At 37.2% G+C, this 25,836-nt stretch overlaps 1 protein-coding gene across 9 annotated transcripts in view; it reads left to right on the top strand.

Annotated features, from left to right (window-relative positions):
* EFR3A (EFR3 homolog A) overlaps positions 1 to 25,836 on the top strand; it is an 88,156-nt gene that overhangs the window by 46,827 nt on the left and 15,493 nt on the right. For 8 of the 9 annotated variants that reach the window (XM_042786039.1, XM_042786038.1, XM_033011777.2 and 5 more), the window contains 10 exons: positions 4,767 to 4,904; positions 10,215 to 10,293; positions 11,218 to 11,353; positions 12,958 to 13,122; positions 15,719 to 15,833; positions 17,704 to 17,755; positions 20,702 to 20,874; positions 21,316 to 21,391; positions 24,222 to 24,383; positions 25,231 to 25,362. In XM_042786039.1, the coding sequence (XP_042641973.1) occupies positions 4,767 to 4,904; positions 10,215 to 10,293; positions 11,218 to 11,353; positions 12,958 to 13,122; positions 15,719 to 15,833; positions 17,704 to 17,755; positions 20,702 to 20,874; positions 21,316 to 21,391; positions 24,222 to 24,383; positions 25,231 to 25,362 (1,228 nt within the window). The remainder of the gene's footprint in view (positions 1 to 4,766; positions 4,905 to 10,214; positions 10,294 to 11,217; positions 11,354 to 12,957; positions 13,123 to 15,718; positions 15,834 to 17,703; positions 17,756 to 20,701; positions 20,875 to 21,315; positions 21,392 to 24,221; positions 24,384 to 25,230; positions 25,363 to 25,836) is intronic. The other variant, XM_033011772.2, reaches the window with a different exon arrangement.

The following is a 25,836-nucleotide window of genomic DNA, read 5'->3' as shown; positions in this document are numbered from 1 at the left end:
GTCAGTCATGTATGTCAATTTATGTGCATCTGTAAAATGGGGAAGGGATGTATGAAATTGGAAATTCACTTAGTTGATAACATTCTTCATGACAACTGCAAAGCTAAACGTGCCAGCCTTATCTAAGGCAGATGAACACACTAGCACTTGTAGATTTTACTTTAATTCCTCCTAATATATCTATAATGTTAACATAAATTCTGTTTTAGGGGTAGATTGGAATGTATTTCTTTCTCAGAGTGAGTGAATCATAGTCAAACATTCTTGTAGCCACTCTACTTAAAAGTAGTGGTTCAGTTTTACTTCACGTGTCCCATCATATATTCAGCCAGTCCTGGTTTTGTGGTATTAAAGAAGTCTCATTTTTGAGATGCTGAGTTGCTCTGAGCCAGTTTAAGCCAGTGATTAGATGTTTGCTATGGAAACTGCTGTACTTCAAAAGATCCTTCCTTCCAGTTTCTTGTTGCCATCTTTTCTGATAGTGATTACCCACAAGAAAGCTGGTAGAACAGTTGAAGGGAGTAGGTCTTGCCCATTTCATTTCAAAATGCATTTCACTTCTCTGGACCTGTGGTAGTACAGAAGTCTGGATGCAGAGGAACAGCAGTAATTTTTTTAGTGTTGCAGTTGGATTTGTCGAAGGTTTTCTGATCTTTGTTTAAAAAGCAAGTCAGTGAAACAAAAAGAGTATTTGCTCATTTGAATTTAGAAACTTGAGAGGCTGTACAAAGCCAAAAAGTGAAAAGAGTAGTTTTATATTCATTGTCTTTCATCTAATAAATCTAAGGAAGACCTAGTGAGAAATATGTAGAGATAGGTTCTGTTAAAGTTCAAAATAAAAATTAGATTTCTACAGACAACAGAAGATAATTTTCAATATTCTGCTGCAGTCTAAGACTAATGTTTTAGACTAGGAGGACTGGATTGCAATTTCTTCCTTTAACCTATTCTAAAATAAGACTTCAAGCAATGCTGAGAAGTCACATTCTGTAGGATTGCATATACAAACACTTAAAGATAATTTATTTTTACTGCATTTTAACTAGAATTCTTTAAGATAGACTAGCTCTGCATGATCCGCAGCCTGTTTGCTTTTTCCCCACCCACCCACCCTCATAATGTTGCTGCATTCTAGGGAATCTGTGTCAAAACAGCAATGGGAATGACAGTCTGTCACTGTCATTTGTACCTTCTCTGAGCCGAGATGGATGCCCATCTATCTAGATCAGAGTCTAGGCAGTACAGGGAAAAAAAAAACAAAAAAAACCCAAAAAACCACAACCAAAAAAAAAAAAAAACCCAAACAGAACAGGGAGTTTGAGGGGCACAGCAGTTGAATAAAGCTGTTTAGTGGTACTCATGGTGGATTATATACAAATTGTCACGCCTTTTAAAATTCTAATCATTGTGCATTTGTAAAACTGTTTCTCCTTACTTATCTAACAGGGTGCCTGGGGCTTGTTTATTATTAAAATCTGACAAGCTAGCAATGTTATGGTAACTTCTGAAACAGTGATGTTACCAGAGGAAAAAGGATTCCTATATTGCAACTTTTAGATTGCAGTAATCTTGAAACTGTAAGATCTTTTGCTGTGAGAAGTTACTACAACTGTGATGTTAATGTGTTGACTAGTGGCATTTCAGTATTCAACTGTTTATAAGGCTGTAAAACTACGGTTTTATGATGCTGAAGATTGAACATTAATTAAAGCTGATGCTCTTAGTGAGGACTGTTAAACATACTTAATGCACAAACTTCACTGCAGAACTGAAAGTGTGTTTAAGGTTTTGGTGTACTGATTTCTTTAGTCTAAAATCTCCTAATGCATAGATACCTAATGTTCGTGTAGATAAATGAATCCTCAGTTAAGTTTCTATCATGTGTTTCGTGCAAAAAAATACTTGCTACCAGTAGGTACAGTACTTCTTGATAAGTACTTGTTTTCTTTTGTTCTTCCTTAGTCTCCCACCTCTCAGCTGCTCAATTTAAATGAAGTATTAGTAACATAATGGTGTGATGTGGGAAGCACTTAAATTCAGGAACACATTTCAAATGCCTTTAATTTGCTCTAGTAATTCAGTTGTCTGTACTGAAAAGGAAGCAACTCTGGGCAAAGAAAAAAAGAACCAAAAAAACCCCAAAGAAACAAACAAAAAACAAAAAACAAAAACAAACAACAAAAAAAAAAGCAAACAAACAAACAAAAAAAAAACAGAGACCAAAAAACGAACCAAAAAACTTTACCAGGGTTTGCATCAGAAATGAGAAGTAGGAAACTGGAAACTCTTCTGTAAAGGTTCTACTTTTCTCTGTTTACAATCTGGCTACTGATTTTAGTTATTCCAAGGTAAGGACAAGCTGTTCTGTTCAAAACTTAGTGCTAGACTTCAGCCCTCAGTAAGTTTTAGTTTGTCCTAAATACTGTGGAATTTCTGTTGTTGTGCTTCTCTTGTGTCTGGATTCAGTCTTTCATTTGGTGCTCTTACTCTCTTTTTGTAATAGTCAGCCTAATTCCCACTGACAGAGAGAAAAGAAATAATTGAAAATTACAGTATTTGAACGTTACAAAAATTTGGTCATTGCTGCTAACATTTGTATAAAACATAAAAGCTTTGCTTTGCACTGCAAGACTTATTAAACTCATAAGTTGAAATTTCCATACGAAAATAAGTTAACATTTAAATGCTGATCTTAATTCTGTCTTAATTTAGAAGAACTTTTATTTTAGTTTAAATTGGGGTATATTAGCACATTAAGAAATGGAAGCTGTGCTAGTAATAAATTCTTCCCCTGCCCATTCCTTTTTTTCTTCTCCCTCCTATTGTGTCATGATATTTTATTCTTTACTATCGGTAGTACATCTGTGATTGAAATAACTTTAATTTTGTAAAACATACACAGTTTAACACTCTTCATGGTGTATTTATCTGATGCGAAGTTTGACAGTTTATATTTTTTTGTTCTTATTCTCTGACTGAAGGAATCAGTTGCTACATTTACTTTTCAGAGTAGTGTTTTTACGGAAAGGAGAATCTTCCTTCAACAAGGGCCATCTTTGTAAATATAACATGGGGAAAGTAACATCAATATCTGTGTCTTAAATATGTTTCCAAATGTGAAACATGTTTGGGTTTGTTGGTTCTTTTTCCCCCCTCCAAGTTATTAATTACATATTGTGTGATAAATATGGCCAAAAACCAACTTGATAAAGTATTATATTTCAATATGGTTAAATATTAGAGGTTTGTGTGCACTGATGCAGACAGATATTAGACTTAATCTTTTAGTCCTTGTGGTGGGTTAGCCCTGGCTAAAAGCCAAACTCCCACCCAGCTGTTTTTTCATTCAGTGCCTCCCTGTCCCCTAACGGGACTGAAAAAATAGGATGAAACAGCTCATGGGTTGAGGTGTACAGACAAGGGAGATCACTCACCAGTTACTGTCACAGGCAAAACAGACTTGACATGGGGATAATTTATTTTATTACCAATCAAAATAGATTTGGGTAGTGAGAAAAAAAGCCAAACATTAAAATGACACCTTTCTACCACTCCTCCCTCTCTCCATTCCCAGCTTGATGCCTTCACTCCCGACTCCTCTGCCCCGCGGGGCGCAGGGGCCGGGGGTCGCGGCCAGCCCATCCCAGCCCCTCTGGGCCGCTCCTCCCTCCCCCCCCGGCTCCCTGCTCCAGCGCGGGCCCTTCCCCGGGCCGCAGTCCTTCAGGGACAACCTGCTCCCGCCTGGGCTCTCCACGGCCGCAGCTCCTGCAGGAAATATCCCCCCGCTGCGCTGTGGCGTGGGGCCCTCCCCGGGCTGCAGGGTGGGTCTCTGCTCCAGCGGGGTCTCTCCAGGGCTGCAGGGGATCCCTGCTCCGGGCCTGCAGCCCCTCCTGCCCTCCTCCTCCTCCGGCCTCGGGGTCCCTCTGCTGCTGCTCCCTCCTTGGCTTCTTCCTCCTCCTCTGCCTGGGCCGCCTTTGGCCCTTGCTGAAACCTGTTTTCCCCCCGGCGCCCCCAGCTTGGCTGAGGGGCTCAGCTGTGTCCTGCGCTGGGGCCGTTGGAGCCGCCTGGGACCGGCTGGGACCGGCTGGGACCGGCTGTGTCCGGCCCGGGGCAGCCCCGGCCTCTCCCCACACAGACCACCCGTCAAGCCGGTGGTGGCCAGTGCCTGGGCAAGGACACCTTGTGCAAGTATCTCCATAGTAATGTTCGGCGATAGTTAGAAGGTGACTAACTTGTACACTATCTAGTTAGAGGTAACTGTGTGGGTGATAATGTTCTAATTAATTAAATCCAAATCACAAGCCATCTGTTCCTTCAGAAGCATTGGAGTTTTATTTAACACTCACCCACACAGTGTGGATTCAGTAGTGGGCAGGTGAATGAGATCATTAGTCTGAACAAAATGGCTAAGATTCTGCCTAACTTTTTGTCATGGTTTCATGGCCTTCATTCATTGTTAGCAATGGGTGATATTTTGTCAAAATGCAGTGGGTAACAAGTTAAACCAGTATTAACAGCCATTGTTTTTGCCATATAAATACTTACTAGTACAGTGGTCAGTACTGAGTGAAGAGATGATGGTCTATAGTCCTGCTATAAGAGAATAAAATGTTTTGTTCAGAATTCTGGTTTGATGCATATTTGAGGTACAATTCTTGCCTAAATCAAAAACATGAGTCATGAATGTTTTAGAACTAAGGGTGAGTACAGCAAGGAAGTTGAATATTAATGAGTAGTAAAATCAATGTATTTTTGTCTTATTTCAGCAGAATAGGTCCTCCATCCTCTCCTACAGGAGGAGAGAAAGAGGAAAATCCTGCTCTGCTGGCCGAGAACTGTTTCAGGGAACTGCTCGGACGAGCAACCTATGGAAACATGAATAATGCTGTCCGACCAGTTTTCGCGTAAGTTGAAAATTTAAAGGTCTTATCTTAAGAGATTTTTTTAAAAAATTTCATCCTCTAATTATGTTGCATTAAATTTCTTCCTCCCTTTCAACCCAAGGGATTCTACTCATGTTTCTTCAAAAAATTGCCCCTCTTAATCTCACCTCTTCATGTTGCCTATCTGTTAACTTGAAGATAGTTGTGGAGAAATGTTTGTCCCATTTTACTGATCTCAGAAGTGCAATATAATAATTTGGGTGGGTTGTTGCCTCAGCTGGCCTATCTTTTGAATGTAAAACTAATTATTCAAGATATTAATGTCCCATAGATGACTGTTGCAGCCAGTGAAAAGACAAGCCAAGTAAAATACAAGTAGCACAAAGGAATACTGTGCCCAAATTAATTCATAAAGTTAAGATTTCTATTTTCTTGCAGTTTTCTTCCATGACCTATTTTGATATTCAGTGAAGAATATCTTTAACATAGTTAAACATCATTTAGTAGTGAATGACCGATGTACACAAAGTATATGTATTATGTACAAATGTACACAGTACAAATTATAACTGATGTATTAACTATCAAGTCCAGCATTTTTCAGTTCTCTGCATTGCCCCACTTGCTTCCTTAAAAAATATGCTGTGAAAAAAGCTACAAGCATTGAGAACTTAAATCTTTTTCTTTCACCCCTACTAGGGTCTACAAAGTAGACATGTTCTCAGGAAAAATCTTTGCAGGAAACTCTAGACTCTGATAATATTTTCAAACCTGGCTTTTCCTCGTGATGAAGAGAGCTGCTTGCTCCATGGAGATTTTCAAGATATCTACCTGTTATGGGAATATCTTCTCTTAGATGGCCTAGTTCTTCCTGCAGAGACTAAATACTCCATTCATACAGTAAAAGACTTCCAAGCTACTAAAAGCCATTTTCAATTTATTACTGTTAAGAACAGAAATTCAAAAAGAAGATAGGTTACATATTGAGGGCTGAAAACTTTTGTAGCCCCCTTTTTTTCACCCAAAAGCATTAAATGCAAAGAACTGTGCTATTATCTTACTTTCCCATATGTACCTATTATACCAATCTGATAAGAGTTTAACTGTTGCAAAGTAGAGTGTGTTGTTAAAAAATTTTCATCCTTTTCTACATTTAAAATTTGCATTCCTACAAAATACCTGCAACTAGAGTGAATGTTTAAGTACTGTACAGGTTGGATGAACTATTTGGAACTATGTTTCAGCTGCTTTCTTGCCACTTTTAAGTTCATTTTATGGGCTTATTGCAAAACTTTATCAGCGTGTGCAGTTACTTCTGTTTTTGAATCACTTCAGTATCGTGGAAGTTTCCCACAAATAATTCCTGATTCCCTAGAATGGAGTTAGTGCTTGGTTTGGGTTTTGGGAAGGTATCATACCTGCATTTCCTGTGGCAGATGGAAAGCTTTATTTATTCAGAATGTTCTTTCCAGCTTAATTTCTTACTCACTATGATCCTAAGGAACCATGTAGTCTTGTGCACCTCTATGTGCTGCGCACTGCATTTATATGCTGAAATCAGTAGATAATTATTAGTTACCTGGAATATATTATCTCTTCTATGAATAGAAAGTCTTTGTGGTCACCGTTTTTGTGTTCCATTTTGAGAAAGAATTGCCAAATTTATTTTTTTATAAATAAAAAGGTTTAGTATTTTTGAAGAACAAGAGATGTGGAAAATGCAATTCTAAAGCTGCTTTTCCTAAACAAAAATGGAGTGCTCTGTTTAATCAGCTTCACTTTGTGAATGAGCAGAACTGATAGAATGAAAGTTTGAGATAGTGAGTCCGTTGCACTTTATCTGATTGACAATTTAAATCTGATTAATCTGATTATCTTTCCAGTACTTAAAGAAGGCCTACAGGAAAGATGGGGAGGTCTCTTTATCAGGGAGTGTAGTGATAGGATGAGGGCTAACAGTTAGATGTAAGGAAGAAATTTTGTACTTTGAGGGTGGTGAGGCACTGGAACAGGTTGCCCAGAGAGGCTGTGGCTGCCCCCTCCCTGGAAGTGTTCAGGGCCAGGTTGGACGGGGGTTAGAGCAACCTGATCTAGTGGAAGGTGTCCCTGCCCATGGTAGGAGGGTTGGACTAGATGATCTTGAAGGTCTCTTTCAACTCAAGCCATTATATCTGTGAAAAACCTGAGTTAGTTTATGTATAGTTGATTAGAAAGTACTTTTTCCTAACAGTTTTCAGCAATTTCACAGCATTTAGGAAAGCTCTGGAAATAAAGATAAGGCCATTTATGACAATGCTAACACTGAAGATGTAGGTTCAGTTCCCCACTTGAAGACTTGCTTCATGTGGCACTGGAATACCAGTCAATGTGGTGTCATTTCCCTGCAAAACTGAGAGAATAGTGCTTCTTGCATCCTGAGGCTAAGGACATTCAACGATAGAGGGATTTAAATATAATGAAGATAGTTGAAATCTGAAGTCAGTCTCCTGGTATGGGTTTGGATTGACCTTAATTCTCCTTGCCTTTGGCAGAAAATCCTCATGGTTGCAAGTGTCTACATGTAGTAGCTAGAAACTCTTAAATTCTCATTTTTAATGAAGTCTGACAGATCAATCTGGCAAACTGCTTAATGAAAGTCAAAAATCTTCTATTAATGTTATGAAAAAATTTTGTATTTTGTGTCAACAGTTGCAAGCTATTTAAACATATTTAGCATGAATTTGCAAAGCTGAATAGATTAGGCAGATTCAGAGGGATACATAAATCTAGTGAATATAAGCAACTTCCCAAGTATAACAAGTTACACCCTATTCATTTCACTGTATTTCCATTGTGAGTTATCACTTCATCTGTGCAAGGGTTTTGAATATCAGAAAACTGGTGTTTAGTATTCTTTCAGCAAACATGATGCTTGAGAAGATTATTTTATATATTCCCATACATGCCTCAGTTCTGCTTTCTAATCGTCCATATCAATTTATCATTTCTGTACTGTAAGGATTGCTTGCATGTGTGACGTGAATGAATTCTGGGACTTTTAGTGGCTCTCACTCCATAAAGTAGTAATTTCCACCATCGGTTCTGCTGTTCATCTTAATTTGAGAAACCTAATTGTGTACATTTGCTACATATATACAGCAGATCTCAATGGAAAGCAAAGTTTGACATTTGTTAATCTAGAAATAAAATATTTTGCAATCTTACTTAGATATTCTTTATTAAAAGAAATATAATTAGGAAAAAAATAGGCAAGATATGACTTGATTTTAACTAAACTAAGTGCAACATACTGAAAATATGATTTACCATCTTTAACAAAAACAAAACTACCTTGAATACACTGCCTGCATTATGACACATAAAATATATCAGCTATAATAATCTAATACTCCTGTTTTTAGGAGGAAAATTCCAGTATACGAAGTATGCTGCCCATTGAGCTATTACACAAAACAGAAACCTAGGCTGTCACCTTCCCCCTGCTGTCTTACCATCAGTTCAGCTACCTGAAGCAGCTAATGCTTTGCCTTTCTGGAAAAATAAAACTGTATGTTTTGTTTTGAGAGGAAAGGTTTTTTAAAAAAACTTGATATAAGATGTACCTGACCGTAATCTTCCTGAATGGATCTTTGGGGCAGGTAAAGAGGAACTGTCAAGCGTAACAGAGAGCGCATGCTACCCTGAAAGATTAAAGGATCAGTTCCAATTGGGAGAGGACAGTGGAGAGTATGATTTTGTACTTGATGGACTGTGCTGGAATGATATTAGGGAGAAAGATGACACGAATAAATATATAGTGAGCTGCTAAGCCTTGAAGGATTTAAAGAAATTATTTTGTTTGTCTTTCTACCCCAAGGCAAGTTTAAATATACCTGCATGTTTGGAATGTGCACAAGAAAGGCAACTATGCCCAACAGGTAGTCCAGTTTAATATCTAGTAATGCAAATATGCTATTATCTTGGCAGACAAACACCTTTAAAATTCCTGGAATATTTTCCTGTAGTGATTTCTATTAAAGGTACGTAATGTGTCAAAATGGCAGTATGGTTTTTCGAAGCTCTGCAGTGGACTGCCAGATAAATTTAGAGCATGGGAGAGAGGGGAGCTTTATGCCAGCTGGTTTAATCAACCTTGAAGGAGACCAGTGTACTCAACTTAGGTCACTGGGCTGGTAGCAGCTGGGCACTGAGTTAATCAAAACCTCCAGATTCTAGTCAAAGTAAGTTCAAGCATCTGGTCAGTCCTCCTGTCATCACAGTACTGACTTTTTTCACCTGTATACTTTCAAGTTTGTTATTTGAGGCATCCTTCTACATTTACTGTGTTCTTTGGAAAAGGGCAGACCAACTGTGATTCTGTAGCTGAGATACCTATTTAGAAAATTTACCTAAACTAAGTTTCTGTAAGAAAGTTTTTTATAGGTTTTGAGTTTTTTGTTTGTTGGTGGGCTTGGTTTTGGTTTGCTTTTTTACCCTAAATCATACCAATTAAAAGGCATTTGAAATTACTTTTTTCAGTCTTCTGGATTTAAAAATGCATTTATTTTTGTCACGCTTTTCCAGATACTCAGATCTCCTTTTTGGAAGATTTGATATGTGCCCTATTCATAGCTTTCAGCATAGTGCTTAAGCAGAATTTCTTGTCTTTGCTTGAAACTCTGACAAAGTTTTTCATCAGTGGTTCCCATCCCATTAAAAGAGAAATTGTTGCATTTATCATTCTGACTCTGTTTTGATATTTTTTGCAGAAAGTGTTGAAATGCTTCAGAGTGATAAAGGAATATATGCAAAAAGAGTAACTCTTTTTTCCTTATATATTATTCATGAAACCACTGTGAAAATGAAAATAGTTCTTAGAGTCTCTATTCTGGATGTAACATTCAGCCATAATTATTTTGTAGCTCCTGACTGAAAACAAGTTATTTACCTTATTTAGAGTAGACATTTGTTAAGGTATTACAACCCTCCTCTTCAGTGTATCTCTTTCATGTAAATAAGCATATAATGCCACAGCCATTTTTATGCATGCATTTTATATGGAAACAGTGTATTTTTAACTGGATATTCTTAGTATAACTAGGTTCCTAAAATTCCTAAAACTATAAGATCAGGAATTTCTGTTACAGCCAAATGTTTCGTGATCATTTGCTAAACCTTGAAAATAAGTGCTTGTCTGAAGTTCTCGTTTTCTCACCTAGTTACTAACTCATTGTTTAGAAGCTTTATGTAAGGAAATAATCCCTTTAAGGTGCGTTCTCAGAAAACTGTAAGATGCCATTTATTGTATCTATCAAATGCCATTATTTCAGGTCCCTTAATTTTTGGTTACAGGCATTTAGACCATCACAGACTATGGGACCCCAATGAATTTGCTGTTTCCTGCTTCAAAATCATCATGTATTCTATACAGGTAGGATTTACTCCAGGGTGTTTTTTTTTTTCTCGCATACGTGTTTTGAGCACATGACAGGTTTAAATGCTCACCTCGCCATGATAGTGATAGACAGTAGATGAAATCAAAGAATCCAAAAGATCCCTTTCCATAACTCCTTAGCCTTACTCTTTAAACTTTTAAAATTATAGCCTAATTGTGGTTTGTGATGAGGAGTTACCTGATTTACTTTCAACTACTGTATACTTGTAGAAGGCAAAAAGATATGAAGGCATTCTGAGTGAAAGGTAGTGCAGAGGTCCTTCAGCAAGCTCCAGAACAAGGAGCAAGATAGTCATACTGACCTGACATTGTGCTTGATAAATAAATCCCCATTAAGTTGGTCATTTATCTGTGCCAATACAGCTGTACTGCTTTTACAACCCAAAAAAACAACTTCACATGGAACTATTCTGTGCTAATTGATTTCTAATAGGGGGCAACCTCTATTGTCTCTTGTAAACATGATCAAAGTTTGATTCTTGGGTTGCATCAAGAACAGACACCCAAAAGATAAAGTCATAAAATTCCTTGTGGAGGAAAGCTGAGTTTTCACAACATTTGTATCAGTGGTGCTTTTTTGTAAGACCAGCTGAAGTCCTTGAACTGCAGTTAGCTGAATGAAATACTACTACACGCTTCCTCTGTTCTTACAGATGTTCCTGGATATTTTAATACTGTGAGCTTTTTTATACTGGGCTGGATAGACCTGTGTGGCTTCATCTGCCATGGTAGTTTTTTTTTATCCATATTTAATCATGAATTGATTGAAACGTAGATAAATTTATGAATAAGAGTGTTAAAGAATAGTAACATGTTCCTGGCTATAGATGAATGGTGTATGAGTTTATTCTTATTAGTCACAGATGAAGCTTTTCTTTCTCTTTGTTTCTTTTTTAATAGGCACAATATTCCCATCATGTAATACAAGAAATTCTTGGACACCTTGATGTTCGCAAAAGGGACTCACCACGAGTTCGTGCTGGCATTATTCAGGTTCTTTTGGAAGCAGTTGCAATAGCAGCTAAAGGATCAATAGGTAAATCATCTTTAATTTAAGACATCAGGTTAAAGGATAGATTTGAAGGGTTGTGCTCACGTTTTGCTTTGTTTTTAGACAAAATGAAAGCATATATTTTGAGAAGGTTTTATATTGTTTCTTCATTGTGCTGATAAAATGTTTGAAATCTTACTTGGTTTACAATCACTCATACTTACTTGGTCATTTGACCGTTTTATAATCCTTTGCATTGAAAACATGAGTAGATGTATTTTTACAGTCTTGTGAAAAGCAGGAATTCCTGTCTGGTAAGAAGTCACAAATTTTGAGAGCGCTATGTGTGACTACAAAACATCAAGAGTACTGTCTTTTTCTGATAGAGCTGCTGTGAGATGAGTGGTCATATGGGAGGCAAGAGTAGAATGATCTTTGAGAAATTTTATCTTAGTAAATGTGAAGCAGCTGAAATAAGGTGTATTAAGTCATTTAAAGTAGCATAGTTTCTTCATATAAGAGTAGTTTTGAAGATGTACACATACATGCTCTGATGTTGTTTTTCTTTCGTCTCCTGCTGAAACTTAATTGCTTTGCTTCATTAGCTTGAGTCTAAGCCTGTCCTTTCTCTTCATACAAGACCCACTTGCATGCACAGGTTTGTGAAGTCTTTTTACCATATTATGAAAAGAATTCATTATTTGATTCAATATATACAACTGGATTTTAGTAGCAGGTTTTGCAATAACTGAAATTCAGGTGCAAGTACCTGCAGTTTAACCCCAGTGTTGATGCTTAAGTTCAGTAACCACTCGTTTTTTATGTAAAACTTGTGCTGTGGGTTGACTCTGGCCAAGACTCAGTTTGCTCACTCCCCTTTCACACAGGACAGGGAGAATGTAGAAAGAAGGTGAGAAGTATCATGGGTCAAGTTAAAGACAATTTAATGGTTGAAGCAAAAGCTGCATGCACAAACAAAGCAAATTATTCAGTACTTCCCATTGACAGGCAGATATTTAGCCGCTTCCTGGAAAGCAGGGTCTCAGCATGCACAGTGGTTACTTGGGAAGACAAATGTCATACAAACAAATGTCCCCCCTCTTCATCCTCCTTTCCTTGAGCTTTTATTGCTGAGCATGACATATGGTATGGAATAACCCTTTGGTGAGTTTGGGTCAGCTGGCCCAGTTTGTGTCTCTTCCCAGTTTCTTGCACACTGCAACCTTCTCTCTGTAGAGACAAAGTGGGAAAAAGAAAAAGCCTGGATGCTTGCTAGCACTGTTTAGCAACAGCCAAAACACTGGTGAGTTGTCAACACTGTTTTAGTCACAAATCCAAGGCACAGCACCACCAAGGCTGCTAGGAGGAAAGTTAACTCCATCCCAGCGAGACCCAGTACAACTTGATAGTAATGGATGACACACATATACCTGGTTGCATTTCCTGATTCCAAATTAACTGCTGAAATACCAAGGTGTAAGCACACTTCAAAAGCTTATCCCTGGGCTGTATTCCTCAAACAGTGAATTTCACTTGTTCTTTTCAGCTTAATCTGATTTCTCCTGAAAAGGGATTGAAAAGGTTAGTTTTAATTTTCTTAAGTCATCTTTCCCTTGACAGGTGCAATCATTGTTATGTGTTGTTTCCAGGCCCAACAGTTCTGGAGGTTTTTAATACCTTATTGAAGCACTTGCGCATCAGTGTTGACTTTGAGCTGGGTGATAGGCGCAGTTCAGCAGGAAGTGCCACTTTCAGCACAAACTCCAAGGAGAGTGATGAGAGGATTGTTCAGAATGCTATTATTCAAACAATTGGTGAGTAATGACAGTAACATAGGCTCGCTTAAAATTCCTCCCCTTCTCCCCCTTCCTCAATAAGATGGTTTTGAAACAGCTTGAATCAAAAAGGAATAATGGCAAGTGTGATATCTCTGATTGTGCTTGCCTCTAAATCTCAGGCTTAATTTATGTATTTGACTTCTGAAAGACTGTTCTTTTTATTATTAACTGAGTAGATAGCCAAGAAGCTCAATGAAAATTATAAATGCTGGTGGACTTACAATCCATTTGTTCGTTATATTATTATATGGCCTTTGAAATATAAACAACATTCTGTACCTTTGGTACAGAACTAATATTAGTCCTTTTATGAAAAACATACTGCAAGCAATCATATGCAGTAATTTATTTTAGTAGTTGCTACTTGAAAATTTGTAGAAACCAATGTTAAACATAGTGGCAACAATGACACCTAATGGCCGGTTGTGCTACCATGACTTAACTGAAGTACTTTAATGCACAATACTGAAAATGAGCAACAATTTCTGTAAACTATTTCATTAAAATAGCCTCCCCTCTTTTTTATATATTTTCTCTTTATGATTGGTGATATTACATATTGCAGTGCATTTATGATGCGTATTTCTTTACTTTAAGCTACCTTCCCCCTTACTCTTTAATGTTGACTAATCTGTACCTTTGCTTATGCCTTGAAGCTTTCTAGGCCAATAGCAAATATGTAGATTTATTTCTCACTATTACAGTAAAACTCCGAGCTAAAACGTTAACCAACCCCCCAACTTCCCAACCCCCAAAAATCAAAAAAACCCTACAACCCAACTTTTTGAAGTAAAATTTCTTTCTATCAAAATCATATTTTTATTATTGCACAGCAATAGAATAGAGTGGAATATCTCAAATTAGAAGAGACCTATGAGGATCACTGAGTCTAACGCCCTGCTCCTTGCAGGATTATCTAAAACTAAACCAGACTCAGAGCCAGGTATTGATCTGCTGGCTCTTCCTGTTTCTTCCCTCATCATTCCCTGCAATGAGAAGAGTACAGGAGAACACTACATGTGCTCCTGATCCCTTAACCAGTCGTCTCAAGGCCCTGAAGTATCTCTTGATTGTCCTCAGACTTCTTATTGCAATTTCATTGCTGCCTACATGAAAAGTTAATAATGGATAAATTTCTCAGGGCTGTTCTGGGATAGGAAGTTTTCTCTTCAGATCTTTAACCTGGGCCCCAGGTAGGAGCAGACTTCCCTAAGTGGGTCCAGTCAGCATATTGAACCTTCTGTTCCTCTCGGAAGAGAGTCTCCTGTGACAGTGGCCCATCTTTTTTTCTTTATGGAACTGGGTTTGATGCCAGGCGTAGGCTGACCTGACCTTGGCAACACCTCCAACCCAGATGAACTATCATAGCCATCACTGTTCAGTTCCACGTGCAGAGCCTTGTACCTATCGTACGAGGGCACCTGGGAAGGTGGGGCAGTCATGGAGGAGACACACCTGCTGCGCAGGGCAGTGATGTGTCACCATATTCCCCTATCCCTTAAGTCACTGCATTCTGCTGGGTGGGGAGAGGATGGGGAACCCTCCATGTATGTGTCCTGCGGGCCTGGCAGGCCTGTCCCAGGGGAGGCAGGGTGCGGCTCCAGCAGTCTGTCTCCCTCTCGCACTCCCTGACACCCCTCAGCCCCCTCACGCCCTCCCGGAGCTCTGCCCCGACGCGGAGGAGCTCCTCTCCCTGGGCACCTCCCGCGGGTGTGCTCCCTGCTGCCGGCCGGGGCGGCCGTGAGGGCAGGGCCCACCCTGCAGCCTGGCACCGGGCTGGCAGCGTGTTCCCGCTGGAGCTCGGTCGGCGAAGCTGCACCAGCTGTGGTGGGTGCAGCGCTTAGAGAGGACAGGGCCTTCTGCTGGGTGGACACCATTGCTCCCTGGTTGAGCTGGCAGAGCTACACGCCCTTCTGCGCAGACTGCCGTGCCACGCTCTGCTTGCCTGCCCTGGTTGTGGTGCCCCCCAGGGGCTGCTTCTGTTGCTGTGGGGGCTTGGCTGCCGTTGCTGCTGGCACCACCAGGTCTCCTGTGGGCTCCTGGTGGGTCTTTCTGCTCCCCTCAGGTTCCTCCAGTTCAGGAAAGCCCCCTGTGCACCATGCCAGAGCATTCTTCTGCTCTAGCATGGAGCTCCTCACCTCAGCAGTTTCTAAGCAAATAATAGTCATATAATACTTGTATATCTTTGAGATTTCTGTTCGCACACCTGTGATATTTAATGATGACTTAAGAACAGACAAAAGTAACAACACTGTGTTCCATGAGAAACACTTCCAGTGCCTCACTAGTTAAAAATTAACGTCACATACTTAACTTTTAAATTATATATTTAAAGGAGGATAAAATTAGACATTTTTAGGATAAAAAGAAGAAAGTGAGTGTCATTAAGAGACTCTGTAAAGCCATTCAGCAGAATTGAACATGTGAGTATTATGCTCCAAAACAAATCATAGTTTTATTCTTCATCTATTTTGACCTTGTAAGTATATTCCTTGTATTTATAAGGCCCTTCTTATAAAGAGAAGGGCCCTCTATCTGTTTTCTTCTGTGATTTCATTTCGTTTTTATTTAGGGTTTTTTGGAAGCAATCTCCCAGATTACCAGAGATCAGAGATTATGATGTTCATTATGGGAAAAGTACCTGTTTTGGGGACAACTTCACAATCACTGGATACTAGTCACCTTGGGTTTGTATAGCCTACTTTTTTTAACTTCTAATTAAAAACTTAGATTTTAGAATCCTGATAAATTAAGAAGCGATTAACATTAAGAAAAGTGAAATGTAAATTCTCACTCATTAGGGGCTATATTTAATATTGTGTAGAATCAAGACAAGCACAGCGTCAGCAGTATGAAATCAATCTCCAAACATAGTACTGATAGAAAATACCTGATAAAAATGCACCAAAACATTTCTTCTCTCCATATCCGTACAAATGTGTCTGAAATTATCTACTTAATTGTGATGAATTCCATAACTGCTTATATGTGTGTTTTGTGAATGAGGCAAATTGAACTATGACTACATTTTTTTTCAAATAGCTGCATAATTTACAAATGGGTTTTGCTTTTGATTATTCTGTGCAAACTGACTTCAGATTAAGAAACTGCAAAAATTCCAGTGAACATGGTTTTGTTTAGATTTTCCCTATTTATTTAGAAATAGGAAAAGCTATAGGTGGGCAGACTGCTGTAATAAACCCATAATTAAAAAGCCACCATATGCTGAAGTAATATTTTTCCCTTTAACATGAATATGTTTAAAGATGGCTTTTCCTCAGTATGGAGAAAGTCACTGAAAAAGTTTCAGCTATTATTTCCAGATATGCATGGATACTTTGTACCACATATGTCTGATCCTCTCCTAGGTTATGTAGGAAGTCATTGTCTTTCTCGTGGCTTCTTGATTGCTTTTCATGTAGTATTGTGTCCCTGCAGTATGGGACATTATTCCATCGAAAATAGAAATCTGTCTGTGCCAGGCAGTTGACACTCATTAAGAATGTATTTGAAATAAGAATCTATTCTATACTTGGATTATGAGTTGGCATGGAGGTTTTTCTGTTTGTTTTTTAACTATACAGTTTTCCTTCATGGGATTCTGTGTAAACATGGGACTGAGTAGTATGTTACTATGATGCACATATGTCATTCTCAATAAAGCAGGCTTTCTGGCTGCTGATACAGTCTTGCATTACTTACCTGAAAATTTGGTCTCTGCTACACAAGACATTTGAATGACGCTGCGAGCTGGATATAGCCAGGATTATAGCCCATGAAGGTGAAAGTTTCCACTGGTATGTAGGGGCCAACTTTTATGAAGAGGTTTGCTCTTCCCTTACACTATTTGGCAGACAAAAAGATTTCTACCTTTTTTACTTTCAAGAAAGAGTCTCTGAACTGAGCAATCTATTTCAAGTGCACTTTTATTGTAAGATCTTGCAAGAACAGTGCATATGTGACTATATACCAATAGGTATTTATCTTCTTTTAGTACCAGAACATGAAGAATGAGAACAGATGAAGAACAGTTTAAGTGGTGGTCTGTGTACTTTCCTGTGATTTGAAAACTAGGGTTCTGACAGTTTTTCTTGATGATTTTGCAGATTATTTTTTTTCAGTCTCAACATTTTGGGATCTGACTTAAACAAAAAGTGTCCTGTCTTCTGAAAGGACTCAATTATGTTTTAATTCAGAAGAAATTCTGAGTGCTGATGCTTGTGAAAATTGTCAAGTGTGTAGCAGTTGAACATTTCAGATACAAAGAGATTTCTGAAAGAAACCTGAAGATTTAGATCTGCTTCACATATACCTTACTGTTTTTTCAACTGTATGTGCTTCATTTTTTAAGCCTTCTTATAAATGTCCCTTTCAAAAACATTTAGTTATTGCACCTCATTTAGAGATATTTGCCCCTTATTTGTGGTCGTCCAGCATCCCTTCCAAGACTGCTGTATTCACTTGTCAAAAATGCAGTTGTTAGAATGATGTCTGGAGTAGAATAATATTTTGAAGATAGGCAAAAAAAACTAATTTTCAACTTGTTTTCAATTGTAGAGATTTGGGAACTAGAAGGATTCAAATCATGTTACTGAGATCTTTACTTATGGTAAGCCTTCTGTGTTCAGTATATTATAAGCACTCTGGATTATGAAATTAAACATACCTTCATATTACATAGATCTGTAGTTCTACTGGGTAAAATTGTGACAGCATTTTCCCAAATTACATTACAAGCAGCTCAAGAAATATTCCACGATCTCTTAGAGCACTAAGTGAATATCAGTATCTAAGAACACCTTAGTGAATATCAGTTATAATAGGATCTGCAGATCCAAATGAACATCATAAAGTAGGTTGAGTTGCCTAGTTCTGCCAGCAATGCTGGCAACATCAAAGTGAAATCACTTCCGTCTCTGATACTAGAAAAGCTGTAATTAGTAGAATAGCTAATATTTTTAAAACTGTAGGAATGGATGCCTATCTCCAAGCCCTTACAGCCTCAGGCACCATTGTTCTTTCTTTCCAAGTACTTCCAAATTTTCTTGTAATGTATGGTTAATTGTTTTATCACAAATACATTTTTCAATTATAAAGCTTTGAAGAGTATTTCTGGAAATATTTCTTGATGGTAAGATTCAGAAATGGGTAGTAAAGGAGGCTTTTGCCTGTAGAATTCTGGCTTATTTTGTTGCAGAAGCTGAAAACTAGTGACTGACGTAAAGGAAAATAGCATAGAGAATGATTTCATGATTAAAGCAGAAAAATGCCTTCCTGGAAAATTAGTTTCTGTCCCTGCTTTGACATGAAATTCCTGTATAGTGTTAGGCAAATCAGTTAAATCATTCTTTGCTTGTCAGAGTATGAAATCCTAGATTCTGGCTTGCAGAAGACCTGAGCATTTCATAGTTGCAATTTAAAGGTAGAAAATATGTTAGAAAAGACCACAGGGTCATTATGCACATTGTCTTTGTTAAAGATAGACTCAGCTATGCCTAAACTGTTCCTGACAACATTCATCTCACCAGCCTTAAAAATTTCCACTGAAGTCAGTAAGAATTGTTCTAATTATTTGGAGTGCTGCATAGACTGTAAGTATGTTTTAAGATATTCAAATTGTGCATGTGGAAGGAATTTAACATTCTTGTCACTGAATTTTATTTTCAATCCTCTTTTAGAATATGGAAGTAAAATTCCATTACTCAAACATTGATAAATATTGTGGAAAAAAATGTGGGAAGGAATTTATGTTCAGAGCTTTTATTGTGGTATATAAGGTTTAGTCTGTACACATAATAAAGAACTAGAAACTACTGAACCTTGCCTGTGTGCTGAACTGAGCATTGTACATCATGTATTCTTTACTACATAATAATACTTCATAACATTAGTCTGTTGTTGTGCTTACACACAGACAGACAACTTAATGTTGTATAGTCAGTTAAAATCTGGCACTTCATTAAAAGTATGCACTTTTAGTTGCAGCCTTACTTGTAATATTAGAATTTTTCCTTTCAACCTGTTCAGTTCTGCTGTAGGAATAGTGCTTGCTCACGTCTTGTGACTTGACCGCACCAGGCAGCAAAGCACCACCCAGTCACTTGCTCACTCTTCCCCAGTGAGAGGGGGAGAGAATTGGAAGGGTGCAAGTGAGGAAAGTGGGTTAAGATGAAGACAGTATAGTAAGTTAAAAAAAAATAACAAAAACAAACAACCAACCAAGAAAAGGAAACAAAAACAAACCCAAGAAAAAAGAAAAATAAGTGGTGAAAAATAAACCAAAAAACAAACAAACCACCCCATCCAAACAAACCACAAAAAAACCCACCCAAAACCCAATTTCTCACCACTAGTCAACTGATACCCAGCCAGTCCCCCAGCAATGTCAGCCCTTGCATACTGCCCCATTTTGCTGCTGGTCATGACATCATATGGTCTAGGATATCCCTTTGGTCAGTTGGGGTCAGCTGTCCCAGCTGTGTCCCCTCCCAACTTCTTGTGCACCCCCAGCCTACTCACTGGTGGGGTGGGGTGAGAAGCAGAGAAAGCTTTGACTGTGTAAGCACTGCTCAACAAGAATAAAAACATCCCTAAATTATCAACACTGTTTTGGTCACAAATCCAGAACACAGCAGCATACATGCTACTGTGAAGAAAATTAACACAGCTAAAACCAGTACAACATAGTTCACATGTAAAAGCTGTGATAGTATGGAATATGTGTAACAAATGTATAATTATTTTTTAAAGTCTTAGATAAAAATATGATTGCTTTTATTATAATTAAATTTTGGATAATTTTGCTCTCTTCATCCTCAACAGCTTATGCATGTCAGTTTCTGAATCCTGTTTTGGTTTTAAACATTTTAAATTAATCTTTAAACATTTCTGACTGCTCTAAATGTTCAGCTGATTAACATTTAAATTGCTAGCTAGAAGTTAACTTTTCCTACAGAGCTTGCTTTAAATAAACGTAATCGAATGAGGCAAGAGAGAGGTGGTATTAGTTTAGAAAAAAAGAAAAAACAACACCATGGTAGCAGATTTCTAAGAAAGTGATGGTTGCTGCTTGCTTTCTTTTTTGCAATAAAATAGTACCCATAAATGTTTAAGATATACATCTTGACCTCGAGTTCTGTCTTTTTTTCTTTACGTGAGCATATTCAGTACCATCTATGAGCAGCTCAGAACCTGAAATGTAAAAATCTCTATTGGAATTATTGCCGTCTTAATTTTATGCCCTTCAGTTCTTCATAGGCCATTAAAAAAAAAAAAAATTTCATAAATGAGACCTTTATTTTTTCTTTTGGTTGTGTTGGTAGAGGAAGTATCCTGAGAAATAGCACTTTAAAACAGGTGAAGGAGTTCATTTGAACATGAATATTCAAAGTGTTTCCAAATTTGTAGTGAGGTTATAAATTTTCAAAACTAGTACTTCAATTCGAATCGACCTTTCAGATGCCGAAGCAAGCCCACCAAAAAATGAGTGACAGCTGCAAGTAATTCTTACAATTCCATAATGACACACATTTGTTTTACTTCCAATAATGAACAGGTGACTTCAGGATACAAAGCAACAACTGTAACCAATGCACTTCCTCCTCCGTTTCTGGACCCATTATTGTCTCCTTCACTTATGGAAGACTCTGAGCTAAGGCAGCTGGTTTTGGAAATACTGCATAATCTCATTGATCGACATGACAACAGAGCAAAGCTCAGAGGGATACGGTAGTTCTTTTTGTTTGCTTTGGACTACTTGAAATTCTAGTTTAATATCTGAATGACAAGTACTGTTGATTTTTAAGTATTTTTCATAATATGAAATGTTAATGTACTGTTTTGATAAATGCACAGTGCTCAGTGTCATTTATTGATGGCAGGAGTTTCACAGGTGATCCTCAGTGCATGATACCTTAAGTGACCATTCCAAATACCTGTTGGTTTAACTGAGGAAGTCAGAATGTGGTATTTTATGTAGAGTGAAAAAAATGTTTGTCATAAATCCATTTATGGTTCTCCCTCTTCAACTGAAATTTGAATGACATTGTAAAACATGGATATATTTAAAATGGAAATTGCTTCAAGATTTGCTTGAACAGTTCATATATTTCACATCCTTTTCCCTTTCAATATCTTTTTGCTAAAATGACATTTTTGTTTCCTTTGTAGAATAATACCAGATGTTTCAGATCTAAAGATAAAACGAGACAAAATTTCAAGGCAAGACGTGAGCTTCATGAAGAAGGTAATAGAATGAAAAAGTTCATTGTCTAGATAGAAAAGTTAACTGAACCATTGCTTTGCTTTTCTTCTACAACCTTTGGAACCAAGCTGCAAAGATCAGTATCAAGGGATTCCGAATCAAATTACAGTGATTTCAGTATTGAGATGCTCTAGATACTGGAGAGGTGGTTCTGTTATTTATGTCTTCAGTGAAAACCCTTGCATGCATTACATTAGAACAGTATATATCTAAACCATGATTCTGAAAAGACCTCCCTATAGTTAGATTCCTATGCAGCATTTCATTTATGCTCGGTAGTAGTTTTTCATTTCTATGGCTTTTATTTGGTTATATTTTGAGATAATTTTTTATTTAAAAATCTTTTTTAAAAACCATGGTACAGGGACTTGTGTTTTAGATAAAGATGTCAAAGGAAGTTAACTCTGAAGAAAAAATACACCTCCTTACAAGACTGTTTTTACAGGACATTGTGCCAGTTGACTTCTGAGTATGTTTAGATCTAAAGAAAAACAGATATTTTTTTTAGCTGGAGCTGAAATTACTTCTTTACAATAAACACCTTATTTTCTGTGTGGAAAAAATACATATAGTTGTTGTGTGCTCTGTCATTCTTGACTGGTTTATCTGTGTAGTTATGCCTGTAAACAAAGAAAATACAAATTACTGAAGTCATCTCAGGTGGGTTTTAGAATGTTTATCATTGTTATCTTCCTGAGAAAGTGTATTAATTTCTCACAGCTATCCCATGCTGCTTTGTTTTAGTTTCCTATTAGCTGTGAAACTAAAAATGTGTGTCTTCAGAGTGCTAACTTAATTTAATACTCTAATTATAAAAATCAGAAGAATTGCTTGCAGTTTAACTTGTCCAGAGGCAAAAATACTGCATATGCAATTATATGCAAACTAGAGTTGTGTGGTTTTCAAGTAACATTGCAAGATAAATGTTCTTGCTAAATTAGTACAGTTGATATTCCTTGTGGTATATTGACACCTGTTTTGGTTAATACTGGAATAACACAAATATAAAGAATACACCAATACTGGCAATTAATAGTAATGTATCTTTGTAAAAAGCAAATTAAATTTTAATTCATCAGTTTAACATCTAGGATTTAAACTACTTTGGATAAGTTGTATTTTCTAATTTTGCTAAATGAAAATTTAAATTGTCAAACTAAATATTTGAATTGTTAACACTCACCTGAGAAAGAGGGCAGGAGAGGAAAAGAGACTCTTACCAGGTCAAGAAAAGAAGATTATAGTGTCTTCTATAAAAATGTATTAACCGTGGGATATTGTCATTCAATAATTATCTGTGTGATACTGTTCTAGGTGCATATCATAAACGTGATATTACTCACCTAGTATAGATGTGTATGCTGGCAGCCTACTTCTCCTACATTCCTTGCATAATCTAAGGAGAAGGGGTGAAGCATCTCCAGAAGTCCATTAAGATCTGAATGACCATCTATGCTTGTTTGAAGTTACATGAGGGTCCTGAGGCAATTCGATATCATTCCTAGGAGTTTCAGTACCTAAAGTAGATGCAATTAAACCAGTTATAGACACATAACTCCTTCCATCTCAGTCCACTTTCTCAAAGCCAGGAGGTTTATTTCTATCCTTTAAAAGGAAATACTGAACTTCCTCCATTTTGCAATCTTCTGGAAAAATAGTACATGTCAGGAAAAATCCACATAATAATTTATTTTCTTATCTAAGTGCAATTCTTTATCAGTGGGGTGAATCATTTCATTACTTTTCTTTTCCAAACATACTGTGACTTTAAACAGCTAACCTTTGCTGTGCTTCTTTCATAGTAGCTTCTGTGCATTGCTAATATCTCAGTTTCCCTGTTTTCTAAATAAAACATATATTTGCACAACTATATATTTGGCTTTAGAAGTAATAATAAAGCCAACATCTTTATTATTTCTTAAGTGAGTATGTCCTTCCTAAAGAACAGATGTTTTCTTTATCCCTCCTAAAGCTGAACTAGTACTTCCAGAGACAAAGCATCAGTCTTTAGATCATGAAAATTAACTGTGTTAACTGATACAGACCTATATCCCTCTACAGATTAAGAATCCTGGTCTGGTTCTGAGTTGTGTGTTTCATGCAAAACGTGCTTCTTATCCTGCCTTTCTGTGTTTTCATTTCTTTTTTGTGTTGAGATAGTAGTTACTTTTCAAAGATTTGGTTAAGCACAGGGTTATGAGGAAAGTCACTTTTGAACTTGAGGATCTTTCATTAGATAGCCTCTGTACTTCACTAGAGCTGGAGCATCTTTATTCATACTATTAAATGAGCCCTACTCACCTTCTGAAAAACCCTCTGCTTAATGAGCAAATTTGATGTCTTTACAAGGATAGCCCTTGAAGCTTCTCAGTTACTTGAATGTTCTTGAGAATGCTTCAAGATCTACTTTTTGTTTTCTCCTTTTCATAAATGGATAATTATTTTTTCTGAATTTTTCAGTAGGAAATGAGTGCCAGTGTCTGACACACAGTGCAGTATTCATGTACATTTCTATGTATCATCTTCCCTGTCTGTACACTTCTACATAAAATAGAACAGTACTGTATTTATAAAGAAGTTGTTGGTGTAAACTACTGGTCGTCTTGATAAATCATGTACTTGATTGTGTATGTATGTGTATTTATGTATTTTACCCTTTTTTATTTTGATAATTCTCTATCTAAAATGATCTAACATCAAAGTTGACCCTGCTTGGAGCAGGGAGTTGGACTAGAGGACCTTTTAAATATTCTTTCTAACCTAAATTACTCTGTGACTTTAATACTAATTTTTCCCTTTTTGTCTTTTATAGCATGGTCAGCAGTTGTACAGGCACATCTACTTAGGCTGTAAAGAAGAAGACAATGTCCAAAAAAACTTTGAACTACTGTTTACATCTCTAGCTCTTACCACAATTGAACTAGCCAATGAAGAAGTGGTTATTGACCTCATTCGATTAGCTATTGCTTTGCAGGTATGAGTCTGAATCAGTGTTGGGTTCACTGATTGACAATTTAGATTTGTAATTGGAGATGTGGATAACTTTTTTTTGTTTGCATATTGATCTTCAAATTGAAAATCACATCTTTCACTCCTAATTTGATCAGTCCATGGAGGAATTGGGCTTTGTATGTACCACTTATTAATAGGGAAGTTTCAACTAATCAGATTTGTTACAAACTTCTGCGGCATGTTCTTTTCAGGGAATATAGTAGATATGGAAATTTGTTGAAACATTCCCTAGAACTGCGGGTATATTCATTAGCAGATTGACAAGGTATTCTTAAAACCCGTGGTCTTGCATCTGTGTTCCATATAAATATATGGACTGTCCTCACCTTAGAAGAAAGCTTTTGGTTGATTGATTGGTTGGAAATACTTGTCAAACCAAACATAGAAATGCTGATAAGCATTAAATAATTCCCTTTATGGTACTCTATCTATGACTCACAAGAGTGATTTTTATTATTAAACTACTGTTTCTAATTTTCCTGAAAAAAGTTATCAGCAGGTGGCAAGGACAAGATACTACCAGTCATTAACCTGTACTCTTTTTTCTTAGAAACAGAAGTTTGAGCTGAGTAGATGTGTTTCTCTTCATAAGGGTTGAATCCTTCAAGATCTCTAACTTCAGATCAATATATACCTAATTCGGGAGTGAGCTAAAAGACTATGATTTTAAGATGAGAGGTATTAAATGCTAAGTAATACCAGATAGTCATCATATGTCAGCTAGCATTATTAATAATAATTTTTGACTTCCGTATACTTGAGCCAGCCTGTATACTTTGGAAAGTATAATGCTATCCTATATATTTCAGGACATTGCCATCATCAATGAGGATAATCTGCCAATGTTTAATCGTTGTGGTGTCATGGCATTGGTTGCAGCTTATCTAAACTTTCTGAGCCAGATGATTGCAGTTCCTGCCTTTTGTCAGCATGTCACCAAGGTAACACATAAGTAATTAAAGTTATTTAGAACAGTACATATTCTACTGTAAAAAGGGTAAATAACCTGTCAAGTAATAGCTTGTGTTGTTGATATCCTGTATTTGTGTCCACCAACATGGCTCTTTGTCTTCAGTCTCTGATGACAATACTTGCTGACTCTTAAAATTATACACAGAATATTCTTCTTGCAAGGTATAACATTTTCATTTTGTTTATGGTTCCATAAACACGTTACTAAATGGGCTAGATTTAGCCCAGATGGGCTAAATCCCCATCTGGTATAAGACTTTACAATCTCACTGGCTTTGGTGAAACAGTACAGACCATGCACAAGACCATGAGAACTAGATTTTTCGTCTAAAGGATGAGTACCACAATATCTTTCTCTGGTTAATAGAAATACTAAAGGCCTCATTTGTGCTGAGGTAGATGTTAGCAAAGGATTGGTAATCTGCTACAGTAGAACCTCTTTA

This window comes from Tyto alba, unplaced genomic scaffold (assembly GCF_018691265.1).
Source record: "Tyto alba isolate M040663 unplaced genomic scaffold, T.alba_DEE_v4.0 Super-Scaffold_9, whole genome shotgun sequence".
NCBI lineage: Eukaryota > Metazoa > Chordata > Aves > Strigiformes > Tytonidae > Tyto > Tyto alba.
The sequence above is the reverse complement of the archived record's forward strand: the minus strand, read 5'-3'. Positions and strand labels throughout refer to the sequence as shown.